Consider the following 27,553-nt stretch of genomic DNA (forward strand, 5'->3'; position numbering starts at 1 on the left):
CGGCAGGTACATTTGGAGCCAAGATCTTAATATGTTCGTTCTACAAAACGTCCTTTTTTGACATCTGAGTAATGACCAATGTTGGGCATAATTCTCACTGTGTGTCTATAGCAGGTACCACAAAACCACAGCCGACCCTACTTGTACACAACCCTGACTTTGTTTCCTGACAATGTCTGGAGATGGGCCTGTAAGCTCAGAATGACTAGAACCACCCCCTAAGTGGCCCACATTCTACCCCAGTAACCAGGCACTGACCAGCAGGCTGTGATCTGTTTTGGAGCATTGAATTTTACAAGATTTATTGAGTAATTTCTGAGTATGTGGATTCAGGAGGTCGGGATGCGACTCTAAAATCACAAGGTTACGGCAATGAATAATCCAATTGTTAATCATTCAAAAATACATAGTGCTGGCTAAAAGACCAGGGAGTCCCTTTTTGGATTCCATCCAGCTAGGAGTTGAGTTGTATGTTTGTCTGCACATGCACATTTTGTCAAATGCTGGCTGGGTTGTGATAGATGTCTATTTCAACTTCTAGCTCTGTAACAGCTGAGTCAGGATAGATGGTTTGGTTTATCGGTGGCCACTGTGGAGCCCTTTCCAGTAGTCGCTGCAGCTTCTGGTACTGACGTTTGGATTTGTAGTTAACCTTCTTCTTTATCCAGACCCAGAGCGCTCGGTTTCCAATAATTCCTTCCTGCAAAAATAAAGAAAATTAAATTCTCATAAAAATAAAGTTGATTTCCCTTCACATTGACTTCAGGGCACAATTGATGAATAGGTGTCATGATTATTTCATTTTTGTAGCAAAGAATGCAAAGAATATCAAGTCTAAAATTATAAAAATGAAAGAAAAGTGGGGAAAAAGTGGGTTGGCATATAGATGTACAGGTTTGCTTATCTATCAGTTTCTGCAAACACAAGTTTAGAAACACTCCTGTGTATCCAGTACATGATTCTGGGGGTAAAAATATTAGAAAACAGTAATAAAAGAACATATATATTTTGTCACAGACCGCAATATTTGTTAAGTGCATTCAAAGTTGGGAGTCAAAGCAAAGTAGTCAGCATTTTTCATAGGGTGGTCATTTTATTTAGAGTTGACCTTCTGGGCTGTTTATTCGAACTCTAGACGTAATTACTAAACATTCTTTCTTTTACCACAAAACTTTGACAGTCGATTCACAGAGTAAGGTAAAAGTCAGTGACTAGGCACATTGGTCAGAAACTGTACAAGTACTCACCTCAACCCCGTAACATACAAAGAAGAGGATGACCAGAGAGATGAACAAGTAAACCCTCCAAAGAGTGGGAACACAGGCGAGCTGCAAACAAGAACAATGACACCTTTATAATACCTTTGAATCTTGTCTGATGAACACCATATTTACCTAATCAGTATCTAATAGCCATGGTACCATCTGTGGAAAGCGGTCCCTTCTAAATGTAATCAGTACCTTGTGTCATGCAAAACCAGAGCATCCTCCTTCAAGTTCAATGTTAGAATGCACCTCAGTCAATTCTCTGATGGTTTTTTCTGATTATTAGTTTAATCTTATTCACTCAGTTTCAGGTGCCATGACAGTCCATCAAATGTTCTCTTTTGATTCCCCTCCAAAGTTCTTGATCCCCTTCATAGAGGAACAGATGTGGGACAACCTCCAATTCAATGATCAATTCACTGTTTAGTCCGGTGAAACGGATCACTCACAAATCCAAGTCAAGGCACAAAGTAGCAAAACAAACTTTAATTATGATAGTTGGCACCTTAAATGGGGCCTTGAAAAAATCCAGACTTTCACTGTCTTTCATGCCCTGCAGCCCAGGGGCCCACACCAACCTTGAAGGAGCTGGAACTGAATCCAATCTAATGGTGAAATATCAAGCCAAAAGGGCAGGAGCTGGGCAGGTGCAGGAGCAGGGCTGGGGTCAGATGGGGAGGGAGCAGGAGCTGGGCAGGAGCAGGACTGGGGTCAGATGGGGAGGGAGCAGGAGCTGGGCAGGAGCAGGACTGGGGTCAGATGGGGAGGGAGCAGGAGCTGGGCAGGAGCAGGACTGGGGTCAGATGGGGAGGGAGCAGGAGCTGGGCAGGAGCAGGACTGGGGTCAGATGGGGAGGGAGCAGGAGCTGGGCAGGAGCAGGACTGGGGTCAGATGGGGAGGGAGCAGGAGCAGGGCTGGGGTCAGATGGGGAGGGAGCAGGAGCTGGGCAGGTGCAGGAGCAGGACTGGGGTCAGATGGAGAGGGAGCAGGAGCTGGGCAGGAGCAGGACTGGGGTCAGATGGGGAGGGAGCAGGAGCTGGGCAGGAGCAGGACTGGGGTCAGATGGGGAGGGAGCAGGAGCTGGGCAGGAGCAGGACTGGGGTCAGATGGGGAGGGAGCAGGACTGGGGTCAGATGGGGAGGGAGCAGGAGCTGGGCAGGTGCAGGAGCAGGACGTGGGTCAGATGGGGAGGGAGCAGGAGCTGGGCAGGTGCAGGAGCAGGACTGGGGTCAGATGAGGAAGGAGCAGGAGCTGGGCAGGTGCAGGAGCAGGACTGGGGTCAGATGGGGAGGGAGCAGGAGCTGGGCAGGTGCAGGAGCAGGACTGGGGTCAGATGGGGAGGGAGCAGGAGCTGAGCAGGTGCAGGAGCAGGACTGGGGTCAGATGGAGAGGGAGCAGGAGCTGGGCAGGTGCAGGAGCAGGGCTGGGTCAGATGGGGAGGGAGCAAGAGCTGGGCAGGTGCAGGAGCAGGGCTGGGTCAGATGGGGAGGGAGCATGAGCTGGGCAGGTGCAGGAGCAGGGTTGGGTCAGATGGGGAGGGTGCAGGAGCTGGGCAGGTGCAAGAGCAGGACTGGGTCAGATGGGGAGGGAGCAGGAGCTGGGCAGGTGCAGGAGCAGGACGTGGGTCAGATGGGGAGGGAGCAGGAGCTGGGCAGGTGCAGGAGCAGGACTGGGGTCAGATGGAGAGGGAGCAGGAGCTGGGCAGGAGCAGGACTGGGGTCAGATGGGGAGGGAGCAGGAGCTGGGCAGGTGCAGGAGCAGGACTGGGGTCAGATGGGGAGGGAGCAGGAGCAGGGCTGGGGTCAGATGGGGAGGGAGCAGGAGCTGGGCAGGTGCAGGAGCAGGACTGGGGTCAGATGGAGAGGGAGCAGGAGCTGGGCAGGAGCAGGACTGGGGTCAGATGGGGAGGGAGCAGGAGCTGGGCAGGAGCAGGACTGGGGTCAGATGGGGAGGGAGCAGGAGCTGGGCAGGAGCAGGACTGGGGTCAGATGGGGAGGGAGCAGGAGCTGGGCAGGTGCAGGAGCAGGACTGGGGTCAGATGGGGAGGGAGCAGGAGCTGGGCAGGTGCAGGAGCAGGACGTGGGTCAGATGGGGAGGGAGCAGGACCTGGGCAGGTGCAGGAGCAGGACTGGGGTCAGATGAGGAAGGAGCAGGAGCTGGGCAGGTGCAGGAGCAGGACTGGGGTCAGATGGGGAGGGAGCAGGAGCTGGGCAGGTGCAGGAGCAGGACTGGGGTCAGATGGAGAGGGAGCAGGAGCTGGGCAGGAGCAGGACTGGGGTCAGATGGGGAGGGAGCAGGAGCTAGGCAGGAGCAGGACTGGGGTCAGATGGGGAGGGAGCAGGAGCTGGGCAGGAGCAGGACTGGGGTCAAATGGGGAGGGAGCAGGAGCTGGGCAGGTGCAGGAGCAGGACTGGGGTCAGATGGGGAGGGAGCAGGAGCTGGGCAGGTGCAGGAGCAGGACTGGGGTCAGATGGAGAGGGAGCAGGAGCTGGGCAGGTGCAGGAGCAGGGCTGGGTCAGATGGGGAGGGAGCAGGAGCTGGGCAGGTGCAGGAGCAGGGCTGGGTCAGATGGGGAGGGAGCATGAGCTGGGCAGGTGCAGGAGCAGGGTTGGGTCAGATGGGGAGGGTGCAGGAGCTGGGCAGGTGCAAGAGCAGGACTGGGTCAGATGGGGAGGGAGCAGGAGCTGGGCAGGTGCAGGAGCAGGACGTGGGTCAGATGGGGAGGGAGCAGGAGCTGGGCAGGTGCAGGAGCAGGACTGGGGTCAGATGGAGAGGGAGCAGGAGCTGGGCAGGAGCAGGACTGGGGTCAGATGGGGAGGGAGCAGGAGCTGGGCAGGAGCAGGACTGGGGTCAGATGGGGAGGGCGCAGGAGCTGGGCAGGAGCAGGACTGGGGTCAGATGGGGAGGGAGCAGGAGCTGGGCAGGTGCAGGAGCAGGACTGGGGTCAGATGGGGAGGGAGCAGGAGCTGGGCAGGTGCAGGAGCAGGACGTGGGTCAGATGGGGAGGGAGCAGGAGCTGGGCAGGTGCAGGAGCAGGACTGGGGTCAGATGAGGAAGGAGCAGGAGCTGGGCAGGTGCAGGAGCAGGACTGGGGTCAGATGGGGAGGGAGCAGGAGCTGGGCAGGTGCAGGAGCAGGACTGGGGTCAGATGGAGAGGGAGCAGGAGCTGGGCAGGAGCAGGACTGGGGTCAGATGGGGAGGGAGCAGGAGCTGGGCAGGAGCAGGACTGGGGTCAGATGGGGAGGGAGCAGGAGCTGGGCAGGAGCAGGACTGGGGTCAGATGGGGAGGGAGCAGGAGCTGGGCAGGAGCAGGACTGGGGTCAGATGGGGAGGGAGCAGGAGCTGGGCAGGTGCAGGAGCAGGACTGGGGTCAGATGGAGAGGGAGCAGGAGCTGGGCAGGTGCAGGAGCAGGGCTGGGTCAGATGGGGAGGGAGCAGGAGCTGGGCAGGTGCAGGAGCAGGACGTGGGTCAGATGGGGAGGGAGCAGGAGCTGGGCAGGTGCAGGAGCAGGGCTGGGTCAAATGGGGAGGGAGCATGAGCTGGGCAGGTGCAGGAGCAGGACGTGGGTCAGATGGGGAGGGAGCAGGAGCAGGACTGGGGTCAGATGGGGAGGGAGCAGCAGCTGGGCAGGTGCAGGAGCAGGGCTGGGTCAAATGGGGAGGGAGCATGAGCTGGGCAGGTGCAGGAGCAGGACGTGGGTCAGATGGGGAGGGAGCAGGAGCAGGACTGGGGTCAGATGAAGAGGGAGCAGGAGCTGGGCAGGAGCAGGAGCAGGGCTGGGGTCAGATGGGGAGGGAGCAGGAGCTGGGCAGGTGCAGGAGCAGGACTGGGGTCAGATGGGGAGGGAGCTGGGCAGGTGCAGGAGCAGGACTGGGGTCAGATGGAGAGGGAGCAGGAGCTGGGCAGGTGAAGGAAGACGACGTGGGTCAGATGGGGAGGGAGCAGGAGCTGGGCAGGTGCAGGAGCAGGACTGGGGTCAGATGGGGAGGGAGCAGGAGCTGGGCAGGAGCAGGGCTGGGGTCAGATGGGGAGGGAGCAGGAGAAGGGCAGGTGCAGGAGCAGGTCTGGGGTCAGATGGGGAGGGAGCAGGAGCTGGGCAGGTGCAGGAGCAGGGCTGGGTCAGATGGGGAGGGAGCAGGAGCTGTGCAGGTGCAGGAGCAGGGCTGGGTCAGATGGGGAGGGAGCAGGAGCTGGGCAGGTGCAGGGCTGGGTCAGATGGGGAGGGTGCAGGAGCAGGACTGGGGTCAGATGGGGAGGGAGCAGGAGCTGGGCAGGAGCAGGGCTGGGTCAGATGGGGAGGGAGCATGAGCTGGGCAGGAGCAGGAGCAGGACGTGGGTCTGATGGGGAGGGAGCAGGAGCTGGGCAGGTGCAGGAGCAGGACTGGGGTCAGATGGGGAGGGAGCAGGAGCTGGGCAGGAGCAGGGCTGGGTCAGATGGGGAGGGAGCAGGAGCTGGGCAGGAACAGGACGTGGGTCAGATGGGGAGGGAGCAGGAGCTGGGCAGGAACAGGACGTGGGTCAGATGGGGAGGGAGCAGGAGCAGGACGTGGGTCAGATGGGGAGGGAGCATGAGCTGGGCAGGAGCAGGACGTGGGTCTGATGGGGAGGGAGCAGGAGCTGGGCAGGTGCAGGAGCAGGGCTGGGTCAGATGGGGAGGGAGCAGGAGCAGGACTGGGGTCAGATGGGGAGGGAGCAGGAGCTGGGCAGGAGCAGGGCTGGCTCAGATGGGGAGGGAGCAGGAGCTGGGCAGGAGCAGGGCTGGGTCTGATGGGGAGGGAGCAGGAGCTGGGCAGGAGCAGGGCTGGGTCAGATGGGGAGGGAGCAGGAGCTGGGCAGGTGCAGGGTTGGGTCAGATGGGGAGGGTGCAGGAGCAGGACTGGGGTCAGATGGGGAGGGAGCAGGAGCTGGGCAGGTGCAGGAGCAGGACTGGGGTCAGATGGGGAGGGAGCAGGAGCTGGGCAGGTGCAGGGCTGGGTCAGATGGGGAGGGTGCAGGAGCAGGACTGGGGTCAGATGGGGAGGGAGCAGGAGCAGGACTGGGGTCAGATGGGGAGGGAGCAGGAGCTGGGCAGGAGCAGGGCTGGGGTCGGATGGGGAGGGAGCAGGAGAAGGGCAGGTGCAGGAGCAGGGCTGGGGTCAGATGGGGAGGGAGCAGGAGCTGGGCAGGTGCAGGAGCAGGGCTGGGTCAGATGGGGAGGGAGCAGGAGCTGGGCAGGTGCAGGAGCAGGGCTGGGTCAGATGGGGAGGGAGCAGGAGCTGGGCAGGTGCAGGGCTGGGTCAGATGGGGAGGGTGCAGGAGCAGGACTGGGGTCAGATGGGGAGGGAGCAGGAGCTGGGCAGGAGCAGGGCTGGGTCAGATGGGGAGGGAGCATGAGCTGGGCAGGAGCAGGAGCAGGACGTGGGTCTGATGGGGAGGGAGCAGGAGCTGGGCAGGTGCAGGAGCAGGACTGGGGTCAGATGGGGAGGGAGCAGGAGCTGGGCAGGAGCAGGGCTGGGTCAGATGGGGAGGGAGCAGGAGCTGGGCAGGAACAGGACGTGGGTCAGATGGGGAGGGAGCATGAGCTGGGCAGGAGCAGGACGTGGGTCTGATGGGGAGGGAGCAGGAGCTGGGCAGGTGCAGGAGCAGGGCTGGGTCAGATGGGGAGGGAGCAGGAGCAGGACTGGGGTCAGATGGGGAGGGAGCAGGAGCTGGGCAGGAGCAGGGCTGGCTCAGATGGGGAGGGAGCAGGAGCTGGGCAGGAGCGGGGCTGGGTCAGATGGGGAGGGAGCAGGAGCTGGGTAGGAGCAGGGCTGGGTCTGATGGGGAGGGAGCAGGAGCTGGGCAGGAGCAGGGCTGGGTCTGATGGGGAGGGAGCAGGAGCTGGGCAGGTGCAGGAGCAGGACTGGGGTCAGATGGGGAGGGAGCAGGAGCTGGGCAGGTGCAGGAGCAGGACTGGGGTCAGATGGGGAGGGAGCAGGAGCTGGGCAGGTGCAGGAGCAGGGTTGGGTCAGATGGGGAGGGAGCATGAGCTGGGCAGGAACAGGGCTGGGTCAGATGGGGAGGGAGCAGGAGCTGGGCAGGTGCAGGGTTGGGTCAGATGGGGAGGGTGCAGGAGCAGGACTGGGGTCAGATGGGGAGGGAGCAGGAGCTGGGCAGGTGCAGGAGCAGGACTGGGGTCAGATGGGGAGGGAGCAGGAGCTGGGCAGGTGCAGGGCTGGGTCAGATGGGGAGGGTGCAGGAGCAGGACTGGGGTCAGATGGGGAGGGAGCAGGAGCAGGACTGGGGTCAGATGGGGAGGGAGCAGGAGCTGGGCAGGAGCAGGGCTGGGGTCAGATGGGGAGGGAGCAGGAGAAGGGCAGGTGCAGGAGCAGGGCTGGGGTCAGATGGGGAGGGAGCAGGAGCTGGGCAGGTGCAGGAGCAGGGCTGGGTCAGATGGGGATGGAGCAGGAGCTGGGCAGGTGCAGGAGCAGGGCTGGGTCAGATGGGGAGGGAGCAGGAGCTGGGCAGGTGCAGGGCTGGGTCAGATGGGGAGGGTGCAGGAGCAGGACTGGGGTCAGATGGGGAGGGAGCAGGAGCTGGGCAGGAGCAGGGCTGGGTCAGATGGGGAGGGAGCATGAGCTGGGCAGGAGCAGGAGCAGGACGTGGGTCTGATGGGGAGGGAGCAGGAGCTGGGCAGGTGCAGGAGCAGGACTGGGGTCAGATGGGGAGTGTTGGAAACGGGACCCTGGCTGGCCAAGACTCGCGTCGAGGTCAGTCAGGGATCACCATTACCAAAGTCAGGGCAAGGGAGTTACACGCCAAGATAACCCCTACTCGCCCTCTAGGTAACGTGGCGCGAGCAGTCAAGGCTAAACTTGGAGGCGATGTAAGTTAAGTATTTGCGCACGCACCCCAGCAACAACAACCAAAGGCCCACCACAAAGGAAAACTCCACACAAGGTTATATAAAAATAGCCTTTGTATTACACCAAAACACATTAGATAAAACACACACTTTACAATGTGCCAGAGGCACGGGCAGAATTTACAGGGGATATTTACAAGACAGGGCCACCTGGACCACTGTCAGGAATCAGCACTTTTAGAAGTCAGAAATAGCACTTAGAATGTAAAATTACTTTAGCACATAATAGCACACAACCAGTAATCACTGGTAACAGGACCTCACTAGCATCACCTGCACTAGGGAGAAAACAACCACCTAAGTATCACAATACCTGTAGGGGTGTAAGCACATAACACATGATGCAATGTATAACATTCATTCAGAGGTGTAAGGAGGAAAACACATGATGCATCACAATACATTCAGAGGTGTAAGGCACATGACGCATAAAAACACATTCAGAGGTGCAGAAAGTACAATTGCGCAAACTCACGTAAGTCACCCTCTGTGACTGTCCATAGGCCAACTGGCCTCTCTGGGGCTAGGACGCCCTGTGTCCAGTGTCCAGGGTCCTAAACGTAGCAGTTGCCCACAAAGTGCTGGGCAACTGGCGCAACAATGTTTGAGCCTTCCAGGACTCAAAAACAACAGTGGGGCCAACGTTGGAGCCTCACTGGGCTCTCAAAGAACAATGGTGGGGCGAACACGATGTGGGAGCCTCACAGGCTATGCAGCAACAAAAATGTCCCCCTGAGCCTCTCTGGGCTCTTCAACACAACTTTGGCACCTGGAGCCTCTCTCTGGGCCCTAAGAAATGACTGTGGCCCTCCAGAGCCTCACTGGGCTCTAGAATTAAGATTTGCCCCCCTGAGCCTCTCGGGCTCAACACAAAAATGCCACCTGGACGCTTCGTAGCGCTTCTGTGCGCTTCAGCAGGGAGAAATCGACCACCCCTACCAAATCTCACGCATTTCGCGTGAGTCGCGTACCCCCGATGCACACTCACCGGTCTCGAGGCGGCGGTCTTCTTCACGAGAGCTCCCGCTCCTCGGGGCTCTCTGCAGACTTCTCCCCTGGGCTCTCCCTCGCTTTGGGAGCCTGGGGGGGACAAGGGAAGACGCCGGCTTCTCCCCTTACCGGAGCACGGGGTGGCCTCCCGTCTGCTTCCGGTTGCTTCTCTGTCCTGCCCCTTTCCTGCCTGACTTCCGGGTCGCGGCTGCGGGGGCGGGACTTCCGTCGGGCCGCTCACTGATTGGCCGGCCGGCAAACCACATCCGGGTCGCACTTGGCAGCGGCCCGGCAACGTTTTAAAAACACTCCGGGCTGCGGCGGTGACTCCACAGGCAAATGCGGCGTGGGCAGCCGCTCAACGGGGAAAATAAACAATAACTCGAGGTGGGCACTCGAGGGGCTCAGCACTCCTGAGCAAATGCCGGGTGGGCACCGGCTGGGCAATTACGCGCTCCCAATCGCTCCAGCCAGAATAAAGCGCTGTTAGGCGCTAGAAGGAAAACGAAGCGCTCCCAGGCGCTAGGAACCTCAGAAAGCGCTCACCAGCGCTAGCAATAGATAAAGGTCCACAAAAAGTCCTTCAGCAAGGCAGGGGGGGGCAAGGCTGGGCCCAGAGCCAGCACACTGGGTCTCCAGGCAGGGAGACACCCCAAGTGGCAGTCCTCTGGCCCAGCAGCAGCTGCAGCCCCCCTCAGGCAGGATCCTAGGAGAGAACATTTTCTAAGGGGACACAGCCCCTTCTTATACTAACAAATCCTTTGTTTCAGGGTGCAGGGTGGGGGAGAAACCAGTCGCAGCTGGTTCTGGAGCACTCTTGATGGCCCAACCACCCATTTCATTCACTGGGGAGGCTAGGGTCGTTAGACACACCACAGGGGGGCGGAGCCAGCATTGTGTGGGGAAAACCCAGCCCATCCAGGACCCAGGTGCACTCCTCCCACACATCACTCATGCTAATCTCCCACTCACCACCGGGCAGACCCATCCAGACTTCCTGGAGCCTGGCATGCCAGCCAGCTCCAGCCAATCACGCTCCAGCACCCTCACTGCACACATATCTCAATGTCCAGAAGTAGCACTTCCCAACTAGACACATCCATGCCGCAGACACCATCTTGCAGCATTCACTCTCACGAGTTCAGGCATACCAAACTCGAGCCTGCACTCCCCACGCATCAGGAACTACTAGGGATACACACATTCCCCATGCATTCCTATGGGAGGGCAGGCCAGCCATACTTCACGCACGCACTTTCACTCTGGGACTCAGGGGAAAGTGCGCAGAGACCCAAAAATCACTAGCACAGGGTCACAAATAAGGCAAAAAGTCTAGGGGTGAACCTGCCCTGCGGGCCAAGTCCAACACAACCCCCTTCCAGCCAAAACGCAGGGGAGAACAATCACCACCGTGATGGACTTCCCTGCTTGGGGCGATAGAACACGGACGCAGGCCCGCCACTGCCGGGACACTCTCCTGTTCTATGCCACGGTGAACCCCTAGGGTTCCTTCTAAAGCTCCTGTAAGGATCAACTGGGCTACCCCACTGGTACTCCTCAGCTGTCCGCGGCTCGGACCAGGCCCTGGGCCACCCAGGTGCCACCGGCCCTTGCCAACTCGCAGAGTGGGGGGTAGTAACCCCTGGCACATAGTGTCCATTCTCCACTCTCCCTGTCTGCAAGACAGGACTAGACTGCCACTGGTTCTCCAGCCTTTGGTCTACAACCTCAGGCGGACCAGGAGTCTCAGGGAAGGCTCTCCTCCCCTTACCTCGTCTTCCGGGGTTCCTCCTCCTCCTGCGACGGGGACACCCAGAACGCCATTCCAACCTAGGGTCTAACCCCTCAGGTTGTGCCGGGGTCAGAGGTGGGCTTTCCCACCCTCTGCACCCCCTTCCAGAGGTCTGCCCTCTCCCAACTGGAGAAGTTCCCCTGGAAGAACCGGTCAGGACACTGCTTACAGTCGTCCTACCCTTCAGGTCAGGCCGAACCTGCACCTGGCCTCCCAACCTCCGGTCTAAAACCTTTGGTGGAATAATTGCCTGGCACTCCAGGACTTCTGGGGATTCACACGCAATCCCCCTGAGGCTGACACATGACCCATGTGTCGTGTGACGGTCTGTCTGGCGCAGATCTCCCGCCTCCTGTCCACCTGACAGGGCGCAAAGATCCCCCAGACCAGAAGTGGCGCCACCCGGGTCCACCCAAGACCTAGCCCCACTGGCTAGTCTCTGGTCCACTGGTGCATCCACTGGGAAACTCGTCCCCCAATCACTCCTCGCTTCGGACTTCTGTGCCCTCCCAACTGGAGCGACACTGCCGGACACTGGAACCCCTGGAGTTCTGGTTACAGACACTCCAGGTTCCCTAGACACTAGGAGATCCTCCTCAAGTGTACTCACAGGACAGCCTAGGTCCCTAACCTGGTGTTCCCTCAAGAAACCACCCAAGTTCTGAGACAGGGCTTCGGGCCTCGGGGTGCTCTCAGCCACCCCCTGACTCCTGCTCCACTGAGCCAGGCAGTCAGCCCCTTCACCCTTCCCACTATACTGGGACCTAGCTGGGCTACACTGAGCCTCTTCCACCACGCTGGGCTGGAAGCTCCCTGTACCACTGCTGTTGGACTCACTCTCCAATGACTGTACAGCACCTCTGGCCCTCTCCCAGCGGTCTGCTTCCAGTGCAAGCTCCCATGGTTCCGACAATCCACACCCCATCAGGTGTTGCCGCAACCCTGGGGAACAACAACTGAGCATCTGCTCTCTGAGAAACACATCGAACAATATGTCCCAATCACATTTCGTGGGCTCCTGTACCCAATCGCACAGGGCTTCACAACAGTCCTCCTCAAATTCCTCCCACGACTGGTGAGGCAGCTTCCTACTGCCCCTGAATTTCAACCTTTTCTCCTCCTCTGGAGAACCAGGAACCATACTCTGGGAACTGGGAGTGGGACTGTCAACATCAACACTCAAAAAGCTGCCACCACTGGACTCCACCCTCCCTGGGGGATCCAGAAAATTCGGACTGCGGGCAGGGGATAACCTACTCTCTAGGGCTATCTTCTCCCTGGCCCAGGCCCTCTCAGCCTCTGCAATCCGCTCATTCACACCCAGCTGCGCCATCTTCCAGGCATACTCTAACCGGAGCTTCTCCATGGCCAGCTGGTGCTCCCTCTCTTCTCTCCTATCCACCCACTCTTCTGGGGACAGGGAAAGGGATGGGGGGCTACATCTGACACGGGACCCAGCAAGGGACTCCCTATCTAGGGGGTACTCACTCTCTGCTGGCGCCCATCCACTGTCAAACTCACTCTCCACATCAGACTCTACAGGGTTCCCCTCAGACCCACCACCCTCATGGTGTGCGGTCCGGGCCCTCTCCCTCTCACTGTGCTCACGCTCCCAGTCACTCTTCTGCCACAGGATCATGTTATCCCTAAGCTTGGACTGGGTGTCTGACTCACTCACTGGGATGTCTCTCTCCTTACATAACCGTACCAACTCATGCACACTGTACTTAGACAGGCCACACAGGTTAAAAGGAGATTCCATCTTGACAGGATGCTCAGACATGTGCAACACAAGGGAACTAGCAATCTGAAGTAGAAGTACACAATTCCAAAACTTCCACTCTCCTTAAAAAAAGAACTCACTCATGCGTCCAGGAAAACACACCATTCATCCACACACACCCTCCCCTCGGATCGGTAAGGCAGTTTCTACCACCCCTGACTTCTCAACCTGACCACATGTGACACAGGTACCAAACTCTGGAAGCAGGGCGGGGGACAAATGTACTGAACACAATTATCAAGTTACACTCTTCAGGAGAAGCAATAATGGAACTTTACCAAAACACAATAATCCCCAAAAATGTGGTCATCTAAAATGCAGAGCTTTGTAGTGGCCAGTTGCTACTGTGGTACAACGCAAACACAAATTCTTATCCTCACCGCTTGCCGCCAATGTTGGAAACGGGACCCTGGCTGGCCAAGACTCGCGTCGAGGTCAGTCAGGGATCACCATTACCAAAGTCAGGGCAAGGGAGTTACACGCCAAGATAACCCCTACTCGCCCTCTAGGTAACGTGGCGCGAGCAGTCAAGGCTAAACTTGGAGGCGATGTAAGTTAAGTATTTGCGCACGCACCCCAGCAACAACAACCAAAGGCCCACCACAAAGGAAAACTCCACACAAGGTTATATAAAAATAGCCTTTGTATTACACCAAAACACATTAGATAAAACACACACTTTACAATGTGCCAGAGGCACGGGCAGAATTTACAGGGGATATTTACAAGACAGGGCCACCTGGACCACTGTCAGGAATCAGCACTTTTAGAAGTCAGAAATAGCACTTAGAATGTAAAATTACTTTAGCACATAATAGCACACAACCAGTAATCACTGGTAACAGGACCTCACTAGCATCACCTGCACTAGGGAGAAAACAACCACCTAAGTATCACAATACCTGTAGGGGTGTAAGCACATAACACATGATGCAATGTATAACATTCATTCAGAGGTGTAAGGAGGAAAACACATGATGCATCACAATACATTCAGAGGTGTAAGGCACATGACGCATAAAAACACATTCAGAGGTGCAGAAAGTACAATTGCGCAAACTCACGTAAGTCACCCTCTGTGACTGTCCATAGGCCAACTGGCCTCTCTGGGGCTAGGACGCCCTGTGTCCAGTGTCCAGGGTCCTAAACGTAGCAGTTGCCCACAAAGTGCTGGGCAACTGGCGCAACAATGTTTGAGCCTTCCAGGACTCAAAAACAACAGTGGGGCCAACGTTGGAGCCTCACTGGGCTCTCAAAGAACAATGGTGGGGCGAACACGATGTGGGAGCCTCACAGGCTATGCAGCAACAAAAATGTCCCCCTGAGCCTCTCTGGGCTCTTCAACACAACTTTGGCACCTGGAGCCTCTCTCTGGGCCCTAAGAAATGACTGTGGCCCTCCAGAGCCTCACTGGGCTCTAGAATTAAGATTTGCCCCCCTGAGCCTCTCGGGCTCAACACAAAAATGCCACCTGGACGCTTCGTAGCGCTTCTGTGCGCTTCAGCAGGGAGAAATCGACCACCCCTACCAAATCTCACGCATTTCGCGTGAGTCGCGTACCCCCGATGCACACTCACCGGTCTCGAGGCGGCGGTCTTCTTCACGAGAGCTCCCGCTCCTCGGGGCTCTCTGCAGACTTCTCCCCTGGGCTCTCCCTCGCTTTGGGAGCCTGGGGGGGACAAGGGAAGACGCCGGCTTCTCCCCTTACCGGAGCACGGGGTGGCCTCCCGTCTGCTTCCGGTTGCTTCTCTGTCCTGCCCCTTTCCTGCCTGACTTCCGGGTCGCGGCTGCGGGGGCGGGACTTCCGTCGGGCCGCTCACTGATTGGCCGGCCGGCAAACCACATCCGGGTCGCACTTGGCAGCGGCCCGGCAACGTTTTAAAAACACTCCGGGCTGCGGCGGTGACTCCACAGGCAAATGCGGCGTGGGCAGCCGCTCAACGGGGAAAATAAACAATAACTCGAGGTGGGCACTCGAGGGGCTCAGCACTCCTGAGCAAATGCCGGGTGGGCACCGGCTGGGCAATTACGCGCTCCCAATCGCTCCAGCCAGAATAAAGCGCTGTTAGGCGCTAGAAGGAAAACGAAGCGCTCCCAGGCGCTAGGAACCTCAGAAAGCGCTCACCAGCGCTAGCAATAGATAAAGGTCCACAAAAAGTCCTTCAGCAAGGCAGGGGGGGGCAAGGCTGGGCCCAGAGCCAGCACACTGGGTCTCCAGGCAGGGAGACACCCCAAGTGGCAGTCCTCTGGCCCAGCAGCAGCTGCAGCCCCCCTCAGGCAGGATCCTAGGAGAGAACATTTTCTAAGGGGACACAGCCCCTTCTTATACTAACAAATCCTTTGTTTCAGGGTGCAGGGTGGGGGAGAAACCAGTCGCAGCTGGTTCTGGAGCACTCTTGATGGCCCAACCACCCATTTCATTCACTGGGGAGGCTAGGGTCGTTAGACACACCACAGGGGGGCGGAGCCAGCATTGTGTGGGGAAAACCCAGCCCATCCAGGACCCAGGTGCACTCCTCCCACACATCACTCATGCTAATCTCCCACTCACCACCGGGCAGACCCATCCAGACTTCCTGGAGCCTGGCATGCCAGCCAGCTCCAGCCAATCACGCTCCAGCACCCTCACTGCACACATATCTCAATGTCCAGAAGTAGCACTTCCCAACTAGACACATCCATGCCGCAGACACCATCTTGCAGCATTCACTCTCACGAGTTCAGGCATACCAAACTCGAGCCTGCACTCCCCACGCATCAGGAACTACTAGGGATACACACATTCCCCATGCATTCCTATGGGAGGGCAGGCCAGCCATACTTCACGCACGCACTTTCACTCTGGGACTCAGGGGAAAGTGCGCAGAGACCCAAAAATCACTAGCACAGGGTCACAAATAAGGCAAAAAGTCTAGGGGTGAACCTGCCCTGCGGGCCAAGTCCAACAGGGAGGGAGCAGGAGCTGGGCAGGAGCAGGGCTGGGTCAGATGCGGAGGGAGCAGGAGCTGGGCAGGAACAGGACGTGGGTCAGATGGGGAGGGAGCAGGAGCTGGGCAGGAACAGGACGTGGGTCAGATGGGGAGGGAGCAGGAGCAGGACGTGGGTCAGATGGGGAGGGAGCATGAGCTGGGCAGGAGCAGGACGTGGGTCTGATGGGGAGGGAGCAGGAGCTGGGCATGTGCAGGAGCAGGGCTGGGTCAGATGGGGAGGGAGCAGGAGCAGGACTTGGGTCAGATGGGGAGGGAGCAGGAGCTGGGCAGGAGCAGGGCTGGCTCAGATGGGGAGGGAGCAGGAGCTGGGCAGGAGCAGGGCTGGGTCAGATGGGGAGGGAGCAGGAGCTGGGCAGGAGCAGGGCTGGGTCTGATGGGGAGGGAGCAGGAGCTGGGCAGGAGCAGGGCTGGGTCTGATGGGGAGGGAGCAGGAGCTGGGCAGGTGCAGGAGCAGGACTGGGGTCAGATGGGGAGGGAGCAGGAGCTGGGCAGGTGCAGGAGCAGGGCTGGGTCAGATGGGGAGGGAGCAGGAGCTGGGCAGGAACAGGACGTGGGTCAGATGGGGAGGGAGCAGGAGCAGGACGTGGGTCAGATGGGGAGGGAGCATGAGCTGGGCAGGAGCAGGACGTGGGTCTGATGGGGAGGGAGCAGGAGCTGGGCAGGTGCAGGAGCAGGGCTGGGTCAGATGGGGAGGGAGCAGGAGCAGGACTGGGGTCAGATGGGGAGGGAGCAGGAGCTGGGCAGGAGCAGGGCTGGCTCAGATGGGGAGGGAGCAGGAGCTGGGCAGGAGCAGGGCTGGGTCAGATGGGGAGGGAGCAGGAGCTGGGCAGGAGCAGGGCTGGGTCTGATGGGGAGGGAGCAGGAGCTGGGCAGGTGCAGGAGCAGGACTGGGGTCAGATGGGGAGGGAGCAGGAGCTGGGCAGGTGCAGGAGCAGGACTGGGGTCAGATGGGGAGGGAGCAGGAGCTGGGCAGGTGCAGGAGCAGGGTTGGGTCAGATGGGGAGGGAGCAGGAGCTGGGCAGGTGCAGGAGCAGGACTGGGGTCAGATGGGGAGGGAGCATAAGCTGTCCCCTTAGCCTCACTCAAACATTAGCTGTGTTATGAACAGTGCGTGTCCCATTTGCTTCACGCCTAGAATTCACAAAGAGTGTATCACACGAGTGGAGCAAACGGTGTGAAGATAAGCCATGGTAGAAAACTATGGGCGGGCAGGAACTCCACTCCGCTGGCGAGTTCACGGAGTTTAGGCACTCAGCATCCCAAGCGAAGTTATGCAAAAAGAACACGCCAGCCTCAGGCGGAGCGGAGTACACCAGTGTGCCTCCATTGCCACTTGTACTGTGAGCTCTACTCCCCCAAATCACCTTCAAAAGCGAAAACTCCCCAGTGCAGCAAACCTTACTAGGCTGTATTCTATTTCCAAAAGTTGCGGCCATCGCAATAATATTACGTCAGCGAAGAAGTTTAAACCAAACATGACGTAAGAGACACCGCAGTTCTAAAGCTTCAAGGATGCAGCGTTCTGGGGGAGGAAATCGAGGCATCCGAGAGAAGGAAGAGGCCCGAAGACTGGGGGAAGAGAGGGGAAACCATGAGAGACAGATATTGTCTATAATTAAATGTTTTCTGAAGGGGGCGCCACGTCTATTGTTTGATCGAGGGTCTTCGTGACTTTGGCAGTTTCTCCGACTGCTCCAGTCATAGCTTGAGGAGATGGCGGCTCTTTTCACATCTGCCTCACTTCCTGCACTGTTACCTGCTGCCTGCTATCTTATTATCAAACGCTGACTTTGAACCATGTACAGCCAAAGCTGAACACACGAGTTCTATAAAGCTTCTCTGCTCCTCAACTAACATCCCACAACCTTTAGCCCAGCCGGGCGTTAGCGTGGTCTTGCCTCCTTAGTGCGGCGGTGCTCCCGACTGTGCTGTAGGCCTAGGGGCCGGTGCGCCACATGTTGTAGAGTGAGTGGTTGTGTTTAGTAAACTTACTGGGCGGCATTGCGCCGCACGCGGAACTCCGCGGTATTTCACAGATTCTTTTTATATCTCTGCGGAAATACTCATTGTAGGACTCTGTGAGCTCCGCCCACCCCTATAGAAAACAAGAAAGGGCAACAAAGTGCAGATGAACAGAGACTACATGTCACATGGCAATGTGGCATGTCAATGACATGTCAATTAACAGGGAACATGACAATCGGCTTCTGATTTCCTCTGGAATCCTGATCACCTCTTCTGTCGGCAGAAACCAATGGAAAATAGAAGATAGTTCTTTTGCTTTGATCTTTTATAAGGTTTTCTGAACTTTCCTGATGTTCCTTGATTTATGTCTGAAAACCTGAGCAGGTTTCTGGTTCTTCAATGACTTATGGCTTACCGACTCCTGATCTCCCCCAGAGAGTTTATTCCTAGTTAATGAGTATTGGCAACAGTGAAGCTTTCTGGAACATATCCAGCTACCATCCCCTCAAATGCACCTCTTTTTGACGCTATAACACCAGTCACAGACATGGAGAAGATTTAGGGCCGTCTGAAGCAATATCTGATAGATATTTGGCTTGAGGCTCCATGACTCCCAGCAACTGGGAAACATCCTCTCCCTTCGGCAAAGCTAAAGAAAGGGACTGCAAGTATTTCACAAACAAGTGTGATGCGTTTACTGAATAAATTCCAGTCCTTATTAATCAGAATGCAGATCCAAGCAATGGCAGAAATGTAACTTGACACAATCCATTACTTACAAGGAAAAATATATAGAAAAAATAGGCAAAATGTTACCTTAGCTCAAGATACAGAAGGATGAAACCAGATGGGCACAAAGAAATATAGAAAGGAGGTGGGTTTACTCTTCTTTCATAGTAGAGGCAGTGGACCTTGATGAAGGAAAGAACTCTTGCTGGGGAAGGGTGAACTATGTAGGGTCGGGCATTGAACTTGCAAAGGATAGTTACAGGGAAAAGCAGGCAGATGAGAAGGTAATGTTAGCTCTCCCCCTCATGAAAGAAGCTTTTCCCCATCACTCTCTCATGGAGACCCAATGACCGTGGCACAGCCCCTGCTGACTGAGGGTCTTCCTAAGGGAGTGCATTAGCCCCTCCCCCTTATTTAACATGTCTGTGGTCATCATTACATTCAGTGTGATGCAAACAATTTTCATGCAAGTTTCTAGAGATTAAACCGTACTGGATTCAAGGCGACCTGTACCTCTGATATAATGTACAGTTCTTCGAAGTCCCCAAAAATCAGGAAAATACACACTGCAGTCAGTCCAATCAGCAGCAGTGAGAATAGATCTGAAACAACAAAAAACAGGCATCTTAGAATCATTCAGAATGAAGCTTTAAAAACACAAGACTTATGCAGTGCAGGGTCCGTGAAAAGTGGCATTGCCACCTTCAGGGGACTTCAGTGCAACTCTCTAACTGAGAGGTCCAAGAAATAATTATTTAGGGGCAGATTTATGAGGCCGTTGCGCCTCTTTGCGCCGCAATTGCATCACTTTATTTGACGCAACTACAGCGCAAACAATGCACCCTATTTACAACGTGACGCATCTAGGAGATGCGTCACGTTGTAAAAGCCCTGCGCCATAAGGAGGCGTTCCTGCGCAGGAACGCCTCCTGAAAGTGGCTGAGTGAAATCTATGAGATTTCACTCAGTCACTTTCAGGGCAATGCTGCGTCAAAACCCTGCGCCTGCTTGAAGCAGGCGTAGGTCTTGACGCAGCATTGTGCACATGGTGTACCTCCGAGCCTTGCTGGAGCTGCATCGCGCTTGCGACGCAACTCCAGCAATGCGCCACCTTTCCGGCACAGATGCGTCACGCATCTGTGCCGTTTTTGCACCATGGTGCGCCGCATTATAAATGCGGCGCACCATGGCTGGCGGAGCTGTGGCGCACTGTGGCGCATCCCTGGGGATGCGCCAGTTCACATCTGCCCCTAAGTCTTTTCTTGTCTAGAACCAGTTTTCCTCTTTACCAGAAAGTGAACCCTGGCTGTGCTGGCTCGGTGGGTTATGTGCCTGCAGTCTCTAAAGTCAATTCAATTAACCTGGTATTAAACTTTCAGGCATTGCAGCTCAAAAACAGCAGGCAAGGTTGTCCTTCTTCTGTTTCTGAGCTGTGCTGTCTAAAATAATACTCTGACTCCGGAACATATTGAGTGAAATGAATGCACTTTGCATGCTGCACCCACATAAAAGCAGGAGCGGGCTCTGCATTGAGCAGCAGAGCCGGTCATGATGCGACTGTGATGGTGCCTTTAGGGTAGAATACACCACGAGGCAGCTGGTCGCTTGCTTGGGTGCACCCAGGTCATTCTAACTATACCCGGTCATACTCCTACCTTTATCCTCTGTGTCCCGCGTGACTGTGAGATTCTCCCTTATGCCTGCATGGGCGGGTGACAAAGTCAGCTTCCCCTCCTTCTGTCCTGATATACAAAGCAGGGATAGAACAACAATGTGACGATCACTTGCTATAGATGTCATCACTTTAATGTTCTATACTTGTATAGTGCAGGGGCATTGTTGTTCTATTGTTACTTGTGTGGATCTTCTGGGTCCAACTTTGAGCGGTTGTGTGAGATTACCGCTCGCCCTTTTGCCTGTACCAACCACTTCACCGTGCTCTCTACCTAGCGGACATACAGGTGTGCGCCCAATTTCCCTGGTAAATGATAAAAATCTCCTTGTCGTATAACTTATACAAAGCAGGGATGCATCTCAGGCACGCTCCTACCTGAAGGCAGCATTGGGGGCTGTCAAAGCATCCGCGATCTGGGACATGCAACTCGGGCATAACCCGTACAAAAAACGAGTCTGGAAAAGCGTAAAACATCTTTCCTTATTAGAGGACAAGGCGGGCTTTGCATAAAGAAACAATGCTTGGATGACATTAAACACGTACAAAACACTGACACCACAAGCATACTTCAGCCAGGGCTACTCAAAAACCCTCAAACTGAAGTTCTTGAAACACAGACTAGGGGTGCTGCCCAGCAGAGAGCACATTTCACCATGGCTCAGAAGCAACAGCCACGAAGCCTGTCCACTTTGCAACCTAGAAAATAGAGACATACTCCATATGACCTGTCTTTGCGAAGAGCTTCGACAAGCCCGCCAACAGCTCTTAAAGGATCAGCTCAAGCAGATAGGGACTAGCACACGAAGGCAAGCGGTGCTCGCCTGCTTGAATCCTGCAAATACCAAACTAACTGAACTGCAGATACGTTAAGTTCCTGGCAATAATAGAGCAAAAACTGCCAAAAACTGCAAAAATCGACGACCATTAACACAACCAACAAGCAAACAGCTACCAGGTTGCAAAGGGTGCATGCTGCCCTGGCCCCTGGAAAAGACTGCTAGATATTCACTTTGGGTCTTCCACTGCATGTTTTTAAAAACATGCTGACTTTAAATGATCAAACTTTTCTATTACATATAAAACATTTTAATGCAAAATGTTTGTACTGGTTTTAATTAACTATGCATAATAAACTTACCCTACCTCGCCTCCTTCTGTCCTTTGGTGTTTACCAGTTACTTCATTGGCAAACACTGCAATCTTCCCTAACCGTAAAAGAAAAGACAACAACAAAAAAAGACAGTCCCAAAACAAAACCAGAAAGCGGAATGGACAATGAATGGAACACCAACAGACATCCTTCTTTAGGTGAATGCCCCAGGTAAATAGAACGTTCATATATTAAAGGATACCGGACAGTCTCAATATGAGGTGCCACAGGTATGCTGTCACACCACACGGTCTCTCAGTCTTGTTGACGGTGCTGTAATTTGCTGGAGGTGATACCTGGTCCAGCCTTCTCGACCACTCGAGCCATCAGTGGTGAGTGATCCAGTAACCTCGGGTTAGTCTCAACTGTGGCAGCTCTCTGGATTGGACTGGACTGGCACCAGCATCTCAGGAGCTGGTAATGTCTCTCTGTGACTTCCCGGTGCTCAAGCGCTCCGTCCATCATCCCCTTTGGTATCGTTTTGTTTGCCCTAAGTTGGCAGGTTATGTCCAGACGTGGGTCCCTTGCTCACTTTGCCACTGGATTCAAGCTAGCCTGGCTGATTACGGCTGATTAGCCGGAAGCCGGTCCCAGGATGCTTGTTCCCGGTCCAGGGAAGACATGGCTTGGCAGTTCAGGCTGGACTGTTCCCATGAGGCACAGGGTCAAACTGATTTGCATATGGCCATGTCTGAACTGAAGTGGTAGAGTGAGCTAAAGAACGGTGATGGATTAAACCCAGATCAGTTGACTGGGTGTGAGTATTTGAATTGCTCAAGCGCTCCGTCCATCATCCCCTTTGGTATCACTATGTTTGCCCTAAGTTGGCAGGGTATGCTCAGACGTGAGTCTCTTGCTCACTTTGCCACTGGAGTCAAGCTATCCTGGCTGATGATGGCTGATTAGCCAGAGACTGGTCCCAGGATGCTTGTTTCCTGTCCAGGGAAGACATGGCTTGGCAGTTTGGGCTGGACTGTTCCCATGAGGCACAGGGTCAGACTGATTTGCATATGGCCATGTCTGAACTGGGGTGGCAGAGTGAGCTAACGAATGATGATGGATTAAACCCAGATCAGTTGACTGGGGGTGAGTGTTTGAATTACTCAAGCGTTCCGTCCATCATCCTCTTGGTATCGCTCTCTGTGACTTCCCCTCAGATCGGAGTCTATCAACTCCTCCTCTTGTCCCTCCGGCTTTTCAACACCCTGCTCTTCACCTCCCTCCTCTGGAATTGGCATTTTATGAAATGTATTGAAATGCAATATACTATGGGTAGCCTCTTCATCGCTCCACCTGGCAGTGCTCTTGGCCACGTGCCTCTGAGTGACCACCCATGAGTATTGCTCAAAGGAGAGCCTGAGCTTGTGTTTCAGAAATCTATCTTTGATTAGCACATAGTAACCTGCTATATGTTGGATGCTTTGTCATGCCTTAGGTGCCGGCTTTATCATTAGTTGCCTTCCGCTGCTGTGGAGTTTGCTGGTCATCCATCTGTGCGGGGTTTCCACTGAGAGAGGTGTAGGGTAGGGTCACTGACTACCCGCCCCATACTAAGGTGACCCAAAGCTCCCCCGTTGTTGTGTAGGTTGGTCTACTGGTACTCCCTTAGGAAAGAGGAGATTGCCCATTCCAGAGGCTGTTGGTTGGCACAGGTCATTCGGATTTCTTTATTCAGTGTCCTCATGAATCTCTCAATCTCCCCATTAGCTTGGGGCCATCTGGGGGGACCTTCTTGTGCTTGATGTTCAGTGACGGAAGGTTAGTGGCCACTTCCTCACCATTTTTTGTCCAGAATTCTTGGAGTAGCCCGTGGGTTGACACAATTTTCTTCAATTTGGGAAGTACCTCACTTGCTCCTTGGGTATTGACAGTTTTGACTTCTGGGTACTTTGAATGGCCATCAATGAGGACAAGGGTGTATCAGCCACCTGGAAGACGTCAAAAACCCAGACTCGCCCAGACCGATGGGTGCTGGGCTCCACGCTCTGTGATGACGGGTGCTGGGGGTTCAGGCTCCAAGCTCTGTGATGACGGGTGCTGGGGGTTCAGGGTCTGCGCTCTGTGATGAATGGTGCTGAGGGTTCAGGGTCCACGCTCAGTGATGACGGGTGCTGGGGGTTCAGGGTCCACGCTATCTGATGACGGGTGCTGGGGGTTCAGGCTCCACGCTCTGTGATGACGGGTGCTGGGGGTTCAGGGTCTGCGCTCTGTGATGACTGGTGCTCAGGGTTCAGGGTCCACGCTCTGTGATGACGGGTGCTGGGGGTTCAGGGTCCACGCTCTGTGATGACGGGTGCTGGGGGTTCAGGGTCTGCGCTCTGTGATGACGGGTGCTGGGGGTTCAGGGTCCACGCTCTGTGATGACGGGTGCTGGGGTTCAGGGTCCATGCTCTGTGATGACGGGTGCTGGGGGTTCAGGGTCTGCGCTCTGTGATGACGGGTGCTGGGGGTTCAGGGTCCACGCTCTGTGATGACTGGTGCTGAGGGTTCAGGGTCCACGCTCTGTGATGCCGGGTGCTGGGGGTTCAGGGCCCACGCTCTGTGATGACGGGTGCTGGGGGTTCAGGGTCCACGCTCAGTGATGACGGGTGCTGGGGGTTCAGGGTCCACACTCTGTGATGACGGGTGCTGGGGGTTCAGGGTCTGCGCTCTGTGATGACGGGTGCTGGGGGTTCAGGGTCCACGCTCTGTGATGACGGGTGCTGGGGGTTCAGGGTCCACGCTCTGTGATGACAGGTGCTGGGGTTCAGGGTCCATGCTCTGTGATGACAGGTGCTGGAGGTTCAGGGTCCATGCTCTGTGATGACAGATGCTGAGGGTTCAGGGCCCACGCTCAGTGATGACGGGTGCTGGGGGTTCAGGGCCCACGCTCTGTGATGACGGGTGCTGGGGGTTCAGGGTCCACGCTCTGTGATGACGGGTGCTGGGGGTTCAGGGCCCACGCTCTGTGATGACAGGTGCTGGGGGTTCAGGGTCCACGCTCAGTGATGACGGGTGCTGGCGGTTCAGGGCCCACGCTCTGTGATGACGGGTGCTGGGGGTTCAGGGTCTGCGCTCTGTGATGACTGGTGCTGAGGGTTCAGGGTCCACGCTCAGTGATGACGGGTGCTGGGGGTTCAGGGTCCACGCTCTGTGATGACGGGTGCTGGGGGTTCAGGGTCTGCGCTCTGTGATGAATGGTGCTGAGGGTTCAGGGTCCACGCTCAGTGATGACGGGTGCTGGGGGTTCAGGGTCCACGCTTTCTGATGACGGGTGCTGGGGGTTCAGGCTCCACGCTCTGTGATGATGGGAGCTGGGGGTTCAGGGTCTGCGCTCTGTGATGACTGGTGCTGAGGGTTCAGGGTCCACGCTCTGTGATGACGGGTGCTGGGGGTTCAGGGTCCACGCTCTGTGATGACTGGTGCTGGGGGTTCAGGGTCTGCGCTCTGTGATGACGGGTGCTGGGGGTTCAGGGTCCACGCTCTGTGATGACGGGTGCTGGGGTTCAGGGTCCATGCTCTGTGATGACGGGTGCTGGGGGTTCAGGGTCTGCGCTCTGTGATGACGGGTGCTGGGGGTTCAGGGTCCACGCTCTGTGATGACTGGTGCTGAGGGTTCAGGGTCCATGCTCTGTGATGCCGGGTGCTGGGGGTTCAGGGCCCACGCTCTGTGATGACGGGTGCTGGGGGTTCAGGGTCCACGCTCAGTGATGACGGGTGCTGGGGGTTCAGGGTCCACACTCTGTGATGACGGGTGCTGGGGGTTCAGGGTCTGCGCTCTGTGATGACGGGTGCTGGGGGTTCAGGGTCCACGCTCTGTGATGACGGGTGCTGGGGGTTCAGGGTCCACGCTCTGAGATGACAGGTGCTGGGGTTCAGGGTCCATGCTCTGTGATGACAGGTGCTGGAGGTTCAGGGTCCATGCTCTGTGATGACAGATGCTGAGGGTTCAGGGCCCACGCTCAGTGATGACGGGTGCTGGGGGTTCAGGGCCCACGCTCTGTGATGACGGGTGCTGGGGGTTCAGGGTCCACGCTCTGTGATGACGGGTGCTGGGGGTTCAGGGTCCACGCTCTGTGATGACGGGTGCTGGGGGTTCAGGGTCCACGCTCAGTGATGACGGGTGCTGGGGGTTCAGGTCCCACGCTCTGTGATGACGGGTGCTGGGGGTTCAGGGTCCACGCTCCGTGATGACGGGTGCTGGAGGTTCAGGGTCCACGCTCTCTGATGACGGGTGCCTGGGGTTCAGAGTCCACACTCTGCGATGACAGGTGCTGGGTGTTCAGGGCCCACGCTCTGTGATGACGGGTGCTGGGGGTTCAGGGCCCATGCTCTGTGATGACGGGTGCTGGGGTTCAGGGTCCACTCTCTGTGATGACGGGTGCTGGGGGTTCAGGGTTCACGCTCTGTGATGACGGGTACTGGGGGTTCAGGGTTCATGCTCTGTGATGACGGGTGCTGGGGGTTCAGGGTTCACGCTCTGTGATGACGGGTGCTGTGGGTTCAGGGTCTACGCTCTGTGATGACGGGTGATGGGGGTTCAGGGTCCATGCTCTGTAATGACGGGTGCTAGGGATTCAGGGCCCACACTCTGTGATGACGGGTGCTGGAGGTTCAGGGCCCACGCTCTGTGATGACGAGTGCTGGGGTTCAGGGCCCACGTGTTTTTTTTTCTTGATTAAATTGTATTGTATATATATATATGGACTGTATTTTATGAATTTGGACTAATTTGAAACAATAAATGAATACGTTTTTCTAATACGTTGCAGTGTGGGACAATGATGGTATGTTAAAAGTAATGGATATACTACCTATAGGCATTTAAGGTTCTAGGAGAGGTTCTTGTTGTTTCTTTGCCCATTTTACCTGCCTCCTCCTCCTAGTATTAATAAATTCAGGGACCCTCTTCTGTTATTGTCAAGAATTTCTCATGCATGCCATTGGCTCACTTGACCAGGCTGTTGGATTCTGGACTGAAAGTTTGCAAGTGCAGCAATCATACCCTCAGAGCAAACACAGAATCTAAATATACCTTAGCGGCAAATGCAGGACCACTGTCTAAAAGAAATGTATGAACTGCTCCCATTGCTACTAAGCATGCAAGTCTTTTACTCGTTGTTGCGCTGAGTCAATCTTTTGTGGTCAAACCCAAAGGAATCTACATCAGAATGAGACCACAATCAATGTGTTACCTACACAACTTCAAACGATTTTGTTGGATACTGTGAGGGAATAGCTGCTGGGTTTACTGTAGGTGAATGCATTATTTGTTGATAAATAGTACACTGCTGTACATATTTCTTTGTGTTCTTAGCTGGATACGGCAACCACTAATATTGCTTTTGCATTGATACAATAGCACTAATGCCAGCATGAGCCAAAGTTATCCGTTCATATATTTCCAGAATTAAAACCTATCTACCTCACTCATTAAGTATCCCCATGATCCCATGTTAGAAATGGGCCTTCTGTTTGGCTAGACATGTAACTAAGCTAGGCATAATCCACCACTCTAGTCAGGATAAGGGGATTACACATCTAAAATAACCCCTCCTCACCCCTTGGTAGCTTGGCACAAGCAGTCAGGCTTATCCTAGAGCACTGTGTAAAGCATTTGTACATAACCAGCAGTAATACAGTGAAAGAACTACAAAAGGACACCATACCAGTTTTAGAAAAATATCCAATATTTATCTGTGTAAAACAAGATCAAAATGAAAAAAATCCAACCTACAGTAATCCACAATACCAATAAAGCAAAAATAGACTTTATATACAGTTCCCTTTTTTTTTAAAGTTTTATATAGAATGCTAACTAGACCTGAGAGATCGGTTATCAGAGCGCTTTACATGAGCACCTGTTTCGTTACATGGGGACACATTCATTTTTGTTAGGTATGGGGAGATTAAGTGGTTTGCCCAGAATCACAGGATGTTGAGCGTCGTTGCCGAGACTTAAACCAGGTTCCCCAGCTTCGAGGTCGACCACTCTAGCTGCAAGGCTACATCCTCTCCTTGAAGTCAATAACTGCGCATGGGGCTATCATGGTGTCGTGAGCAGGTGAATCCAACAGTTCTGGCCGCCCGTGGTTTCGAGGTCAAGCTATGGTGTCAAGGAGACCCTTAAAACAGTACCTTTGGAGATGCAGGGTGTCAGACATTGCGTTGAGCTCCAGAGGAGCGGCATCGGCAGGCCTCGGTTTCAGGAGTCAGTGCAGAAGTTGTTGGGCCATGAAGTCACAGGGGTGCAGGTTGAACTACATGAATTTGAAGTCAGGAGCACTGGCCTCAGAAAGTGCCGGAGCTACGGCGTGAAGAGGAGTGGTGTGACGTGCGGTGCCCTCACAT

The 27,553-nt window shown here is 55.6% G+C and overlaps 1 protein-coding gene across 1 annotated transcript in view; it reads right to left on the reverse strand.

Moving 5' to 3' along the window:
* Window positions 1–273: 273 nt before the first annotated feature.
* Window positions 274–27,553, reverse strand: part of LOC147700479 (putative cation-transporting ATPase 13A4) — a 941,662-nt gene continuing 914,382 nt past the window's right edge. Inside the window, exons 28-30 of the mRNA XM_086929645.1 lie at window positions 18,912–19,000; window positions 1,248–1,328; window positions 274–700 (exon numbers count right to left, since the gene is read on the reverse strand). Of these exons, the coding sequence (XP_086785771.1) occupies window positions 497–700; window positions 1,248–1,328; window positions 18,912–19,000 (374 nt within the window). The 3' untranslated portion in view covers window positions 274–496. The remainder of the gene's footprint in view (window positions 701–1,247; window positions 1,329–18,911; window positions 19,001–27,553) is intronic.

Source organism: Lissotriton vulgaris, chromosome 7, assembly GCF_964263255.1.
Source record: "Lissotriton vulgaris chromosome 7, aLisVul1.2, whole genome shotgun sequence".
In the NCBI taxonomy this organism is placed as follows: Eukaryota; Metazoa; Chordata; class Amphibia; order Caudata; family Salamandridae; genus Lissotriton; species Lissotriton vulgaris.